We start from the raw sequence: 16,045 nt of genomic DNA, 5'->3' as shown, positions 1-16,045 counted from the left end.
TTTTTATTTTATTTGTTGCTTTGTTTTAATGTAGTTGTTAACTTAAACCAGTTGAGACGTCATCTTATCACCAGGAAGTTTCATTTATACAAAAATAATACTTCAAAATTATTTACACATTATTTAAAAATCAATCACACAGGAAAAATACTTTACATTATATATTATATTAAAAACCTTAAATAAAAAAAACCCTACGTAGCAGATTTTCTTAAATGCTGAAGGTTTTGAATGGACTTTGGTGGGAGATGTTTGTGCTCTACATACACTTTTCTTCACCGTATTCTTACTTTTGTGAAATATCTGTTATTGATTGATTGATTTAAAACAGCAGTGTAATAGCTGTTATTGGAGGCTGATCGATGCATTTATTTATTGATCGATTCTGCAAACTTTCTTCTTGTTCTCTGATTTAAATGACATTTTGCACGCATGTCGATGGAGGGTGAGGTCACACTTTATGATGGAGCTGATGTTTCTGAGCGTATCGATTGTGCTTTAGTGACCTTCGCTGCGCTTTCAGACGCCATCAATCGCGGCCGGTTGGCCCAGTGGTCGAGATGGGGGCGGGGCTTTAATTACCCAATGCTCATATTCGGCCTCGTAGTCAGCTGGGGCGTCATGGCGACAGGCAGAAGCTTGCAGTGCAGAAATGCTGATTGGCACTGATTTGACTTGATTTGTGTGTGTGTGTGTGTGTGTGTGTGTGTGTGTGTGTGTGTGTGTGTGTTAAATGTAATAGAGGCTTTGATGAGTCGCAGCGGCGGCACCGAGATGAGGAAGTTGCATGAATGACCACAACACTTAGCATTAAACATAATTGGCCCGCTTGTTGTAATGACGTTTTTTGAGCTAGGGAGGGGTGAGGAAGAGGAGGAGGAAGGTTTCATTCTGTATTTTATGCCGTTAAACCATCATTTTACTTTATTTCAACCCACCGAAGCTTTGATGAACCTGAAATTTTAACACATAAGAATATCATCGTGTATGATTATATATGGATACTTGTAAGAATCTAATTAGTTAATGATCCAACAGATCCAATAATAATCACATGTGAACTGTAGCTGGTTCATTTTGGGCATTTTAGCTGAAAAAAGTTACTTTTAACAGTTTGACAGCTTTTATATTTTTATTTAAAAAAATCAATTCTAACAATTTTGTAGCAAAAGTTTCACATTCAAGTTAAACATTTAGGTTCCCTGATGTGGTTTTATTAAAAAATTGGACCAAAGTGTCTAAGTAATGTCAGGAAGTAGCTAAAATGTTTCTCATAAATGCTGCAAACCTATGTTTGTATGTTTAAAGAGGTTATTTTGTTCTACTAAAATTGATTTACCCTCATTAAAAACCAAACAGTATTCACATCTGAGAGAGAACCTGTCAGTGTTTGACATTTCAGCTTCTCTAGTTCAGACGTTTCACCTCCTGAGTTTGGTTATATTGAAACATTGGACCAGTCAGTACTAGAAAAACCTGCCAAAAGATTAAAAACCTTTGTGTTTAAACTGCATGTCGTCTTTTAACCAGAATTACTTAACTTTCATAAAATGCAGAATTACATTCACACCTTTGCTGGAACCTGTTTATGCTTCTGCATTTTAGCTCTAAAAATTACACAAAACCATTTGGACATTAATCATATAAGAAACCATTTTAAACTCCAAGTTTTTTCTAGCATGATGAAACTATTCCTAAATATAATAAGATTTTGTAAATGATGCTGTTAATAAAAAAATAAAATTGGTTAAAATTTTTAGCATTTTTTTAATTAAAACTGTTAAATTTTAGCGCAAATCTGAGTTGAAATGATGTTGAATCAACTGTGCTGTGATCTGTAGTCGTCTTTGTTTTCTGCTGGGCTTCAGTGTGTGTGTATATGCATGTGTGTGTGTTTAACATGTTTAACATGTAATTTGCTGTAATGGGAAGTGAAGCCTGGTCCAGTCAGAGAGGGGCGGGGCAAGGGGGGGTGACCTCTGTGTGAGGGATCGAGGGGGGAGGAGCACAAGGGTGACAGCCCTGCACTCCCTCGTCCATCAGCGCACTAATTTAATTAGCCTAATTACACCGACGTGAACCCCAACACACACACACACACACACACGCGCGGGTCCTCCTCCTCTTCTCCTTCTTCTTCTTTTTGGTCCATGTCAGAGTGCAGACTGAGGATGCTTCGTTAGCGCTCACTAACGAGCTTTAATGACCACACACGCTCTGTCAAACAGTCACTCAGAAACATTCCTGCGATATAAAAATCACATCCAGTGTGTAAATATTCACACACTGACACCACAAACACACTAATCTGCAAATAGCCGACTGCACAGTTTTTATTTTTGGGTTATACTAGAGTAGCTTATCTTACACTGGACCTTTATGCAGCTCCTGTCATCCAAACAACAGCAGACGTGCTGCACATCAGATTTGAAAATTCAGGGTTTATAAAAGTAGAGAGTAAACCAAAAATTACATTTACACGCGTGTCCACGGTGCCTTTGAAACAAATGGATTTAAACCTTTGCAAAAACAGCATTAAAAAAGTCTCCCACCCGAGCTCAAGTCATCTGGATTTGAACATTAATGGTTTCTTCCTTTGGCTGTTCTTAAATAGTTAAAGTACTCCTGAATAAAGCTTTACTTCTAACAAACACATAAACATGAACAGATAATTTTGTCATTTGACAAACATCAAACCAAAGTCAATTTCCTGTTTTGATACTTTAGGAAAACTGATCTGGATTCATACTAGAATTTCCTGGCTTTTTCCTCCAACCATGATCCACCGTTCCAACAAGTTTCGTGACATTTGGCTCAGCATTTTCTTTTTTCTTTTTTTAATGTGACCTTGAAGCACCACACGTTCAGATAGCACACCTGCAGCAGCTGCGGTGTTTGACTTTAACATGTAAAGAGTGAAACGCTGCAGTCAGCTCCGCCCCCCTCCCCTTCATCTTTATGTGTGAGCTGGCGGTGCAGCCCCGTCATAAATCTGATCAAAGGGGAGACGTTTCCATTAGAAGAAATGGCAGCTTCTCAGAGCAGAACTGAGATTGATGGATAAAGTTAAATTGCATTAACCGTGCAGTTTAAATATTTAGCGCAGCCTTATCATAACTGTTCTTAACACTTAAAGTAATATACAGCCTGCCAGGTGCAGGACGGACACGCTGACATGCATGTGAGAGGCTCAGTCCTCTGTGACTTTCTCACTCTGGGATTCAAACTTTGTTCTGATCAGGGCCAAAAGTCTAACTGGAGCTACATTAACTGACCACTGGTCACTATCAGTACATCGTTACCAGCGAAAACTCCAAAAAATGGTGTTAGTAAAAGCTGGAGATGTTTCGTTTTTGGACTGTTGCTCAAACAAAACAAGAAATTTAAAGATGTTAAATGATCCAACACTTGAATGATCTATTTACTTTACCCTTGTCAAAAAAAAAAAAATCTGTTGGGATGGATTTATTAATTAGATGAACATGAATATTGGACGATCTTTAGCCGCCATGAGCCTATCAAAAGTGAAACCACATCCAGGAACGTGTCCCTGTATACCAATAATAACTGAAATAAGTAGTAGGAATTACTAATGAGTGTTTTGCCATTATAAATATTATGTAGCAAGGAAGTGCAAATGTTTAAATTTGTTAGAACGGATGCTAAAAAAGTGTTTATCCTTCCTTTATGTCAGCACAAACTCCACTGGAGAACAGAGCTAGTATTCGTCCACTGATTTTGCAGTGTTAGTTAGCACGTTGATGTTGTTTTCATTGTGCAGCTGATACGAAACCAGAAGAAAACAAAAATGTGTTGGTGAAGAAGAAGAAGAAAAGTCATTCACATAAAGACAACAGTGAAAATCTCTGGTGATATGAGATGATTTGAGAACTTCAAAATCATTTCACACGTTCCAGAAACTGATCAAAATCAGATAAACTGAAGCTGAGCTAGACCAGGGCTGTCAAGCTCATTTTTACAAAGGGACACACTTGAAAGGCAGGAGATCCGTCCATCCATCCAGGAGTCTACAAGTCCATCCCCACTGTCCTGGATGATGTTGCATATCCCAAAAGGGCCTCAGTAAACGAACAGTCGTTTATCCATTAAACAATTTAATCAAACAATAATCTACTGCCAACATAATCAATCTTTAATTTTCTTTTTCTTAAAGGCATGAAAATGAAAATCAGATTACTGTGGGTATTTTCAATACAATAGTAAAGATAAAAGGATCTTGACCTTTTGTAGTCTACATGCAACATACAGATGAGGCCTCTAGTATGACATGAATCGACATAAAATATAAAAATGGCAACTCTGCAATTTTTTAAAACCTAAATTGATCATTAGGCTGGATTAAATCTGCCACATGGCTGGATTTGGCCCCCAAGCGTTGAGTATGACAGATGTGATGTAGACTGTACTTTGTTGTAATTCCAGTCTGCACCACAAGATAACAACTGATACGATATGTAACCTTTATTATGCAAAATACACACACTGGTAAATGGGTGCCCCCTGGTGGTGAAAGTTTGTTAAATTTTGCAGAGGACAATTACAAAAGTGTTCTTATCAAGGAGAAACTGTTGGTGCGAATTCAGTAGAAAAATCCCGCAATCAGTGTCAGACCAAATGTGTCCAAGCTTCATCAAACAAGCTAATCACCGTCTCAGCATTAACGTTGATCCCGTGGAGCTAAAAGCAGCGATTTTTGATCAGACTCGCTCCCTTTCATCGTCTGTTTTTGTTCTGAATGGCTCCATCGTGCCGCAGAGGCTTCTTTTAAACACCTCCGAGTTTCTTCTCTCTCTTTGCTGCCCTTGGCTCGGCCCCGTGTCACCTGGAGGTAAATGTTTACGACTGGGTCCTCATTAACGAAGCCGGGGCCTTTAACGAGCCCAATTAAAACAATGGCTTCATCTGCGAGAGCATGAAACAGGCCAGTGTTTATTGGAACAGAGATAATGGAGTCACTAAAGTCTTAACTCTCTCCTGTCTCCTGTCCAACACTCGGCTCCACCAGCACATCATCAGACAGACACAACAGTTTGATCGCTCCGAGCTTTGGTGCTGACCTGCTGGGACCAGATTTTAGTGTAATTATTTACGGAGGCTGGTGAGACTGACTGACTGAGCGCGCTGTGTGAACACCATTCAACCAAAGACCTTTACTGTTGTTTTCAGTTTGAAAGGACCAGGTTTTCCTCCAGGAGTTGTAAAGGACTGTTGTCAGAAAACAGAAGAAATTTCGAAAGATTTAATTAATACTAGAAAAACAAAAAGACGTGATACAAATAGACGATATTTAGGGGGAAATCTCTGAAATTTTGAAATATAATAATATAAGTACTACGCTATCCTATGTTTATTCCAACTTAATGTTTAACGTTTTCATTGATTTTGGGAGCTAATTATATATGTCAACATTAGATTGCTACTGTCAGCCTGCATATTAGAAAAACAGGAAGAGAACGTGAGAAATATACTGCTGAGGGCTAAACCAGCTGTAGCCACATACAGCCTCAGACACACAAGCCTAGAGACCAGTTAATAGCTCCATGGCGACCATGGGCGGCTAGAAAAAATTGTGCAGTCCCCAACAGGTTGGCAAGTAGTTGCTAGAGGTTGCTGGCATTGCAATTGCATCTACGGGTGACCAAACCAATCGCAATCAGGTTTTTTGTGCAGCACTCTCTTTGAAACTGATTTCACCCGGCAACAGCCAACAATCAATTGCCAACTTAGCAACTAGTTGTTCACATGGAAGCAGCTACCGGTCTCTAGGACTATATATAAGCTATACTTTGCCTGCCACCAGTTAGCCCCTTTCAGTAGGTGTTTGAACTTATATCACCTTCTATAAAACCACCAGATTGCAACAAATAAAACAACCGTTTAAATTGAAAATTGCTAGCCTTCCAAAAACTTACTTTTAGTGGTGTAAATCAAACTTCTGCTGATTCTTGAGCTAAAAACACTTCATTGGATTGAAGAGAGGTAAACTTTTGTCATAATGTAGCAGTACTTTGTCCCCTCAGGGTGGTGCTCAGGACACCAGCTGATGTTTGGTGAAGACGTTCAACATTATAAGTGAAAGAGTGCGGTTTAGTCTGACCACTGTATGATTTTAAATCATAAATCTGACATTGAAGCCCTCCACCACTCTCAACAGTGCCGAGCAGTCATTATTCTCCCATTACGGTAATATCCTAAAAGGTCCTCGTCAGTCAATGAAGAACCCTCCTCCCCCAGCCATTATGAGCAGCCAATCAGAGGAGAGAATGCTTGGATCTTCCCTGCCTCAACCTGACTTGAGTTGTACTGAGGATCATAAAAACATCAGTAGAAATGATGTTAAGAGACTCCATGTGGTTATAATGTGGAAGATGCCTAATTTAAAACAATGACAGAAGAATTAGGAATTCAAACAGACACGTTTGTTTCAGACGTATTCTGGGTTTTAATGGACAAAAGGTGATTCCCCCCCCCCCCCCCCCTTTTTTTTTTTTTCTTTTCTAAATTAAAGTGAAAATGTAAATGGTGACTTTCACTGCCTTGTTTGTGGCTCCTGGGTTAAACCCTTAGCTGCTTTTAGACTGTAAAACGGCTCCTCTGAGCTTTATATACACTTTAATAAAACCACCAAACTGAGAGAGGGGCTGGTTACAGCTCAATAAAACCAGACACAGACGCTTTTTTCTTTTTTACATGATGCCAGACATGAACACACTTCACCCCGAGGATGTGATGATGACAGCAGGCAGTAGGTGGTGCTGATTTTTAAAACCTAAAAGGGGGACACCATGTTCCTCTTTGAGCACTGATATTTTCTTTTTGTAGTCACCTCACTGGTTGTTGGACCTCACTGAGTGTTTCGGTGTACTTTGGTCTGATTTGTGTGTGTTTTGTGTGTTGCAGTTGCCCAGAAGATCGTGGCCACCAGGAAGAAACAGCAGTTGTCCATCGGGCCTTGCAAGTCACTCCCCAACTCCCCGAGTCACTCGTCTGTCTGCGCCACACAAGTGTCAGCCGTCCACATCAGCCAGGTCAGAGGTCACACAGAGTCACATTTGCATTACATTGGTTTACAGTCATTACATAGCACTGCTGGTTCATCAGTCAGCTAAAGAGGCACCATGTCACATGTTGTCAGCTAGCCTCTTTGATTGTAGTTGAACACCTTCACTTTGTGCCATTGCACTAATTACATTATACAGAAGTTAGTATAATGGAGCTGATGAATCCTTCTTGTGATGGTTAATTTGTAACATTAGGTGTTACCATACCAGCCCATAGAGTTTGAATGAGTTAGCTGACCTGGTGAACTGTGTCTGAGCTGATGAAGGTCATGTGACGATATGAACAGCTGCTAAATGGGCTTTTTAGTTAGAGCCCTCTTCTCATCCCCAACCTGTCGCAACAGATACCCGAGCCTGGTTCTGCTGGAGGTTTCTTCTTGTTAAAATGGAGTTTTTCCTTTCCACCGTCACTAAGTTTTTGCTGAAAGTGGGCCATCTTACTGTTGGGGTTTCCTCTGGCTTGAGGAGACTGTTGTTGTGAATGAATTGATTTAACTAGATACTAAGGGCAATAAAATCTTGGTCTTGGCAGTAAATCACAGCCTATCTCTGCTGAAGCATGGTGAGATGAAGCTGAAAGCTCTGGAAAAAAAATCCTCAGTGGACCTTTAGTCTAAATGATCAATTAAACCAATCAGATTTTTCTGAAATAAAGAGACATTTGCACTCAGTGTTCATAGCTTTTAGCAAAGACGCCTATATCAAAAATCAAACACATTCCTGGAGAACATGAACAACAAACAAACTGCTCCAACATCTGCCTGAACCTCACTGTGTGCAGCTCGAGCTTCAGGCCGTTAAACACTTCGATCCTCATCCTTCAGTCCTGCATCGATTTCTCATTAAAAAGCCATCGCTCAGCTCCCGCGTCCCCCAAGAGAGTGGCGTTTATCTCTCCGCTGTCCTTACAGACGGCCCTCTGTGCTTTCTCAGCTCTGTCTGATTACTGTCAAGTACTCCAGGAAACTGCACCTTAGCCATGACCCCCCATTTTCAAAACACTCTCAGATTTCACCCTAAAACAATATGACTCTGCTTCCCTCTCTCTCCTTTGATCTTTTCCTGCTTTTCTGCTCCTCCGTCCTTTCAGACGAGTAATGGTGGCGGCAGTTTGAGCGACTACTCGTCATCTGTGCCGTCAACACCGAGCACCAGCCAGAAGGAGCTCCGTATCGACGTCCCGCAGACCACCAACACGCCAACACCCGTCCGCAAGCAGTCTAAACGCCGCTCCAACCTCTTCACCGTGAGTCGCCATCAAACACGCAGCCCACAGAAGCCACGGAAAAAAATATTGCACCAGACTTCCGGTTTTGTAGTTATGGACATCATTTCTAATCTATCACAAAGCTTTTGCGTGTAAATTTATAAAAAGAGACTAAATATTAGGAATCTGTCCAGGTTCAAACGTTCCCACTCAATGTTCTCATTATTACGCCTGATTTTAAATCCAAGAACAGTTTTGAAATACCTGATTTTTCGCTATATGGGAGTCCCAGAAATAGTTTTAATAAAGCACGATTGCAGTTTGCTGCCCGTTTCAGTTTTGCAATGTTAACTGTAACAGCTAATTTAGTGTTAGTTTTAGTCATAGTCTTTTGTTAAAGCTAAATTGTTTTAGTTTTATATAGCATAAGATTATCATAGACTGCATCCAAAGTTGTTTTATGACTTCTGCTATAAAGTATAAAAGTCACAAAAGAGTATTATTTTCTCTGACATCAAATGTGAAACGTGTGCGTGTGTCTACTCTCTTGTTCCTCCCAAGCATTTGATTGTTACATTTTCATGATAAACCCGTGAGGCTTGGAAGCACCTGTAGATTAACCAAACTGCTTTGCGTGGTGACTTGATGGCTTGATGCACAAATGGCTTTTCTTTTTCTTTGTCTGTGGTATTGAGAAAGAACTTTACGTCCTCTTGACCTTATAAATGATCATGTTTACATGTTTTAAAACTCCCTAAAGTCGTGTAAAAAAGTCGCTCTTTCATTCTTTTTTTCTTTCCTACTGTAAAATCTTTCAGAGCTTCCAGTTTGAGCACATGAGATTCATCAGCTGTTGGAAAATAGCTGGTGTGAATATCTTCCACATTTTACTGAGCACGAACTGAAAGAGCAAAGTCACAGACTGAAAGTAAACTGTCACTGTATGCTGATGATGTGATGCTGTTTATTATAAAATTTCAATCAGTTCAAACACAGTCCAGTTTCAGGGACTCCAGCTATCTGAGGTAAAGCTTTGCAGCTACAGCTGCACCTAATAAAAAACACTTTAATTCAACTTAATACAATTTAAACAGGTAAGTTGTAAAGAAATTCACCCCCTATCCTGTATGATGGGGGAAATATATTTTTTGAGATCAAAACAGTTTCTGTAGCTGGCTTTTACAGCCATCATATATTTTGGGTGTAAAGTTGGGCATTTTAATATGTGAGTCTATGGGGACTGACTGGCTTTTTGAGCCAGCTTCTAGTGGACATCGAGTAGCAGCTTTTGGTACTTTTATGTCTAAGCCCAAGTTGGCCTTTGTTGTTTGATGACATGTTAAATGAATAATCAGTCAACTGGAATCAGTATATTTTTAGTAACTGAATCATCAGTTAGTCCCTTCTCTTTGAACTCTTCCAGGATTTTTTAGAGTTTTCTTGACTAAAGATGATTTAATCACTCTACATATCAGACATGTCTGCAGTAGCTGTTGACTTTTACTAAACTGATATGTTGTGGTTTTTGCCTGATGTGTTGATACTAACTCTTCTTATCTGGTCTTCTCCACAGTCGAGAAAGGCGAACGAGGCGGACAAGGACAAGAAGGGCCTGGAGGCTCGAGCCGACAGCATCGGCAGCGGGCGAGCCATCCCCATCAAACAGGTGAGACTTCCTGTCTACTCTGCTCGCTCGCTCTGTGTGTTTGAAGCTTCGGCCTTGATTAACAGTGAAATCACACACTTGACATCAATTAGAGTGAGGGGCTCTCCTGGGTCCTCCAACCAGATCATTAGGAGAAGGAGAGGGACGGATTCGCCGTCACTCCTGTTTCTTCCTCCCCTCCCTCTGTTCATCCATTCATCTCCCGCTTCTCTTCTCCCTTCAAAGCCGCTTCCTTTTCTCTGGACTTCTTCTCCTTCCTGAGCTGCTTGATCGCGCCGTTTTAAAGGAATGAAAGAAGGAGAGGAAAGAGGCGACCGTCTCCACTGCGAAACGTCCCTGCTGCGACAGCGAGGAGAGCACCTGAAGTGGCTCTTAATTTGTTGCAAACAAGCTCCCCTTGTGTGGAGCAGCAGAGAGTGAGGAGGGGGTCTCCTGACGAGCAAATCAGGCAATTAGCGAGCTCTAATCGTGGCCTCTCGAGTCGCTGCCGCGGCCTCGTTTGTACTCTCCTAATGAACAAATCGCATCTCTGATTAGGCGCCGCCTCGACAGGAGAGAGCGAGAGAGGGGCTGCTGTTTGTGTTCGGGGTCGGCGTTTAAGAAACGAGCCCGCTGTGATCGCACAGCGGCGTCGACAGTAATTGCAGCAGAACGTGTGAAAATCCCTCTTCAGCTCCCAGTGGCTTCAATTGCATTTTCGTCGTCTTATTCTTTTTCTTCTTCTGTGGTGGTAATGCAGCGGTGGATCTCAGCGGGCTGTTTGAGCGCCAGAAAGACGTTACATTATGTTGTTAATCATCTGAAAATGGAGCTCAGCTGAAACGTGCCAGGTTTCATTTTTAAACGAGCACCTCATTACGTTCACACAGATTATTCTGCTGCTTTAGTCTATGCTGTGTTCAGGTCATGTGGGAATTATGACTTCTGCTAAATCACTGGTTACTTCATTCCAAATTAAATTTATTTTACTTATCTCTGGTTTTTCAGTATTTTAATGTCAATCAGCTGTTGTGTTTCCAGTATCCTCACTAAGATGTTATTCTACAGTAATTATCTGAGATCATAACAGTACTAACTATGTGTGTGCTATCAGAGGATCATATAACTGGTTTAAAACATAATAGTGGCTATATACTGTGAGGGAAAAACTCAATTAAAAAAACAAAAACTCAAAGATTAACAACAAATTAGATTTTCTCACTATGTCAACTTTTTTTAAGCATCTTAAAAATTTAGGAAACAATTATATTCTCTTGACTTAATTCCAATTCAGTTCAAAATTAAAAAAATTTATGGAACAAAAACATGAAAAAAAGATAATTTACTCAAATTAAAATTGAAGTGTCAGCGAGAAAATGTATAAATGTATAATTTTTGGTGAAATAAAAAAATAAAAAGGTGTCGCCAGCACCCTTTTATTTTAAATAAATAATAATAATAACTAAAATAACTCTCGAATTATTAGAGAAATTTAAAATCTGAATATTGAGATTTTTTGAGATTATTTCATTTCTTCTGGATGCTTGATGTCGATCCAGAAATATTAACATGTAGTGAACACATGAAACTACAGATTTCATCAGGTGAAAAATGTTTCTGTTCGCCTCACATCCTAACCTCACAGTCAGAGGACCACTGTTCGTTATCCAAATTCATGCTAATAAAGCTGGACGCAGACTCCGCCTCCTCCAGAGCAGAGTGAGAAGAGGAGGAGGAGGCGCTGCGAGGCTGAGCGCAGAGCTTCCTCCTGTTGTATTTTTTGGAAGTGGACGTTAATTGATTTGATGGTTCCCTGTGGCCGCTCTCGCCTCGTCTCCTGCCTGCTCCTCAGTGTCGACACTGGCTCAACACACCGCTGACCTGCTGCCTCATTACACCGCGTGTGTTTTAAATGCACAGTGTGTGTGTTAGGAAAGAGGCTGCTTTTCACATTCAAGGTTCAACTACCTTTTCCCCATTATCGCTCCATTTGCACTCCATTTTACTCTCTGTATGTGTGTCTGCATCTGTGTGTGTGTGTGTGTGTGTGTGTGTGTGTGTGTGTGTGTGTGTGTGTGTGTCATTAGCATCGTACTCACACTTGTTTTTAATGAGACTCTCTCCCTCACCTTTTAGTCTCGAAGCACGAACCCATTATTTTCTCATCCAGGTGTTTTACTAAACTTATTTTATTTGCTTGCACCTTGAAATGTTCAGTATTAAAAAAAGCTCATAAAAAGAGAAAATAAACAGGCTACATTAAATTAAACTGCACTGAAATTAAAAATAAAACAAAATTAAATTAAACTACCATCTATTGACCTGAAATGTGCAAAAATTGGCAAATTGTGTGTAACTAGTAGAAGCCACTATTCAAATTTGGCATCTTTACCCATAGAGGCGCCTTGCTGACTCTACAAATTTTCATGACAAAAAAAATAAAAACATTTCTAAATTAAAAAAAACAAAACAGTAGCTTTTATCTTAATAACCCAGAGGTGTGGATTCACCCATTGCTTTATAAAACCTCAATTATGACTATGACCATGTTGATGCCTGATTAGCGAGCTCTATTCATAAACTATATAGACACAGGAACAGATGATAGTTAGTGAGTTGTTAGTAATTAACTTGTTTACTAAAATGCTACGAATAACTGCATTAAAAATCTCCTGAAAGGTACAGACTGAGCATAAGCTATTACTATATGCTGATGATGTAATTCTATTTATTACAAAACTACACACAACAATCCAAACACAGTAAAATTAACCCCCTTTGCAGCCATTATGAATAGAATACAAGACATTTTTTGTAACGAGCTGTAATGTTTATTTGTGCTGTCGAGTTAGATATTTGAACATGGTGATTGCCTCAGTTTTGGAGCCAGCCCCTAGTGGACATTAGGGAAAGGGCAATTTCTGGTGCTTAGTTTCATTTTTTTTTTTTTTTTTTTTTTTTTTTGGAGGTTTAAGCTTCATCTTTAAGAAAGAAGCAGTTCACACCATTCAAATTGCTGGTAAAAATTATACAACATCTCTTTCACTGGCTGTGATAACTTTTCCTACTTTAAATTAAATTTGTCAGGGACATTTTCAGTCTGAAATCTTTCTGCAAAACCCATCTTGATCTCATGACCACTAAACTGGCCTCTGATTAACATTGTACTGTCGAGGTAGAAGGCAGCTGGCCTTAAAAAGCAGCATCAAGGTCCTCACTAAACAATGAAAATCTGAAATCGAAGCTTCATAATAAATGTTTCAATGAATAAACCTCTATTATGTTTGTTGCCCTGTCAATCAAACAGAAAGAGGGGGGGACTTTAATGTCTTCTTCTATAGAGTTTCTGTAGAATTTCTGGAGTAGTAGCTGTCTTCTCACTGTCACCAGTCACCTTCTTCTTCTTTCCAGTTTATTAGTGTCACCTGTGTATGTGTTGTACCTGAATGTGTGTGTGTCTGAGCCACTTGTTGCCCGCCCTGATCTCATTAGAGCGACTCTTAGCGTGACACTCGACAACTCGAGGTGACGGCGGTTCACTTCTTAAAGGGGAACGCCTTCGTTAAGAGAGTCCAGAGCTCATTAAGACAACACACATACACGCACACACAGAGACAGAGGCCAGGTCACTGTGGCTGTAATGAGAACAGGGCGGATCTCGACTCTGACACTATTAGCCAAAACAAATTCACACAAACACATAAACACGCTGGTCATGAGTAGCATTCACAGCAGCGAAGGTTTGTCTCTAGTTTTTCTTTTTCTTGTCTGGTTTTCAGTGTAAAAAAATGACACAAAGACTGTCAGTAAAAGTAAAGACACTTGGTTTGGTTTCATGAGACAAAGAAAACCGGCCCATTTTTTTCTGATTGATCCAGTGATTAGTCAGTTAATCAGGACACAGTAATTCTAAGACCTTCGGTTTCCTTTCTAGAAGTTTATCCTCCTTTCTGACACTTAGACTAAAATGTATTAATGAACATCATGTTTTATTCAGTAAAACTTAAAAATAAAAACTGAGCCCCTTAACTGATCAGGAAAGGACAGAGATCAAGGCAGACGAGGGCTGTTTTCTTCTATACAACCAGAGGTCTTTAGGTTTAGGTTTCTGTTTTATACTCTCAGAGGTGTTGTTATGTGACGTAGCTTAAAAATGCTTCATTTAACAGACATGCTAGCATTAGCGTAAACAAAAACAACTCAGGGTTGCAATTGATCCCTGAAACTAAACAAACCCTCCATGAATCAAATATATTGCCCATTTTGAACATGTTTTTTCTTGGATAGTCAAATTTCCTGCTATGTTTAAGTGTACTGTAGCTGCTAGCTTCTTAAGCGTAGCTTGCTTGCTAACATGATCTCTGTCTAAATGTGATACAAAGCCACTTAAGTGTTATGTCCCTGTTATACAATATAATGTTGTTGTTTCCACATTGGAAGATGGTGACAGCATCACTTCAGCTTTGCTTTTATTTTATTTTTTAATCAGTCAATTTATTTATTTATTTATGATCTCCGTACACCTCTTTGGCAGCAACAGTAAAGCGTGTGAGGTTACAACAACTGAGAGCTACATGACGGGCTGTAATGACACGAAAGTACGGCTTGTGCCAGCGGAAGTGACATCACTTTTATCATGCGGTGCTGTTTGTGAGGACAAGAAGGGTTATTGAGCTGCTGTCTAAAGCCGGAACAAGAGGACATATAAACTGTTCCTACTTCTTTACTTCTTTAAACCACCGAGGAGTAAACCACTTAAATATGTTTGCAAATGCAAGTGAAGCTCCAGAGTGGTGCGTTCAAATGTGGTATTATAACCTGGAAATTTTCCAATCCATCCGCTCACCATTCTGTAAGGAATATTTGATTTAATAATGAACATGTTTATGCTAATGAACTCTCTGAGGGATTACATTCACGTCTGCCACCTGCACGATGAACCAAAGCAGGAAACACATGTGGTGTTGAAGCTGAAACCTCCTGCGAAGATGCTCCACTGCGACTCGAAGCCACAGAGGAAATGCTGGCTGTACCAACACCCGATTGGTCGTTTTTTTGTTTTTCTTCTTCTTCTTCTTCTTCTTTTTTGAAGTGAGCGGATGCGTCCAGCTTTGTTTACAGAGGCTGTTGACGGCGCAGGGTTCCTCCGACATCTGCTCCACGCCACTAATTAGCCGATAATTACCGGAGAGAGAGGGAGAGGCTCGCTCATGTCTCTGTCAAGCGGCTGACCGAGGTGCTTTGAAAACCAACAATCTAACAAATTAATTTCCTTCGACACAGCAGCCGAGCCTCTGGGACCGGACACACTGGAGAGGTGCTCGTTGTTGGGGGGTTTTTTTCCCCTCTTTTTTTCTGTAAACCTTTATTTACTTTGGGAAGGTTCACTGAACTCACCTGAGAAATAGGGAGGACAAACACTGCCAAAATCAAAACAGAAACTTAAAATTCTTAAAACTTTATCTAATTGATTTTTGAATATTTCTCTGGATCCTTTTTATCTTACTTTATTCATGAGTTTCACAGGCCTCTGTCATCAGTATGATAATTACCTTGCTTAAAAACTCATGTAAACTTCAGGTAGGAAAGTATGGAGGACTGCAGGTGCCAAAATCAATAATAAATAATAATAAAAAATCACTCTATTAAATGCATCAAAATAATTAATGTAAATTAAAAGTTGATAAATTGATTATCCTAATTTAATTTGCCTTTACATTTATTTATATTCCTTTATTTATTTACTTTGTCATTTATCTAGTTATTAAGGAACAATAAGGGCATGCAAAGAAAAAGCAAACTGAAAGTAAAATGAAGTGAAATTAAAAAAAATAAGGAAAATGCCTGAACAGATATTGAAAAAAATAATAAATTGATAAATAAGTAATTATTTGTTCAGCTGAATTCCCAAATTACTATGTGTTAATTTGCATGGTTCTTTTGCTAGTGGCTCTAAAGCGGCCTGTTAGGACCACATGTTCACTAACTGTAACTCCCAGGGCTTCTTCTTTTTCTGCATTGCATTGCTAGCTACAAAGATTTGTGATGTGGACTGTATTAACATCTAAAATGATCTCTCAGAGAGAAAATTAGAAGCAACAGATAGCATTT

At 39.6% G+C, this 16,045-nt stretch overlaps 1 protein-coding gene across 5 annotated transcripts in view; it reads left to right on the top strand.

Moving 5' to 3' along the window:
- The window catches only part of agap1 (ArfGAP with GTPase domain, ankyrin repeat and PH domain 1), a 189,483-nt gene that overhangs the window by 104,609 nt on the left and 68,829 nt on the right, over positions 1–16,045 (top strand). For all 5 annotated transcript variants that reach the window (XM_085448188.1, XM_085448187.1, XM_085448186.1 and 2 more), the window contains 3 exons: positions 6,922–7,049; positions 8,173–8,328; positions 9,863–9,955. In XM_085448188.1, coding sequence (XP_085304314.1) covers positions 6,922–7,049; positions 8,173–8,328; positions 9,863–9,955 — 377 coding nt within the window. The remainder of the gene's footprint in view (positions 1–6,921; positions 7,050–8,172; positions 8,329–9,862; positions 9,956–16,045) is intronic.

This window comes from Copadichromis virginalis, linkage group LG23 (genome assembly GCF_057382275.1).
Source record: "Copadichromis virginalis isolate Kocher_CV1m ecotype Utaka linkage group LG23, C_Virginalis_male_GT1.1, whole genome shotgun sequence".
NCBI classification, from domain to species: domain Eukaryota; kingdom Metazoa; phylum Chordata; class Actinopteri; order Cichliformes; family Cichlidae; genus Copadichromis; species Copadichromis virginalis.
The sequence above is the reverse complement of the archived record's forward strand: the minus strand, read 5'-3'. Positions and strand labels throughout refer to the sequence as shown.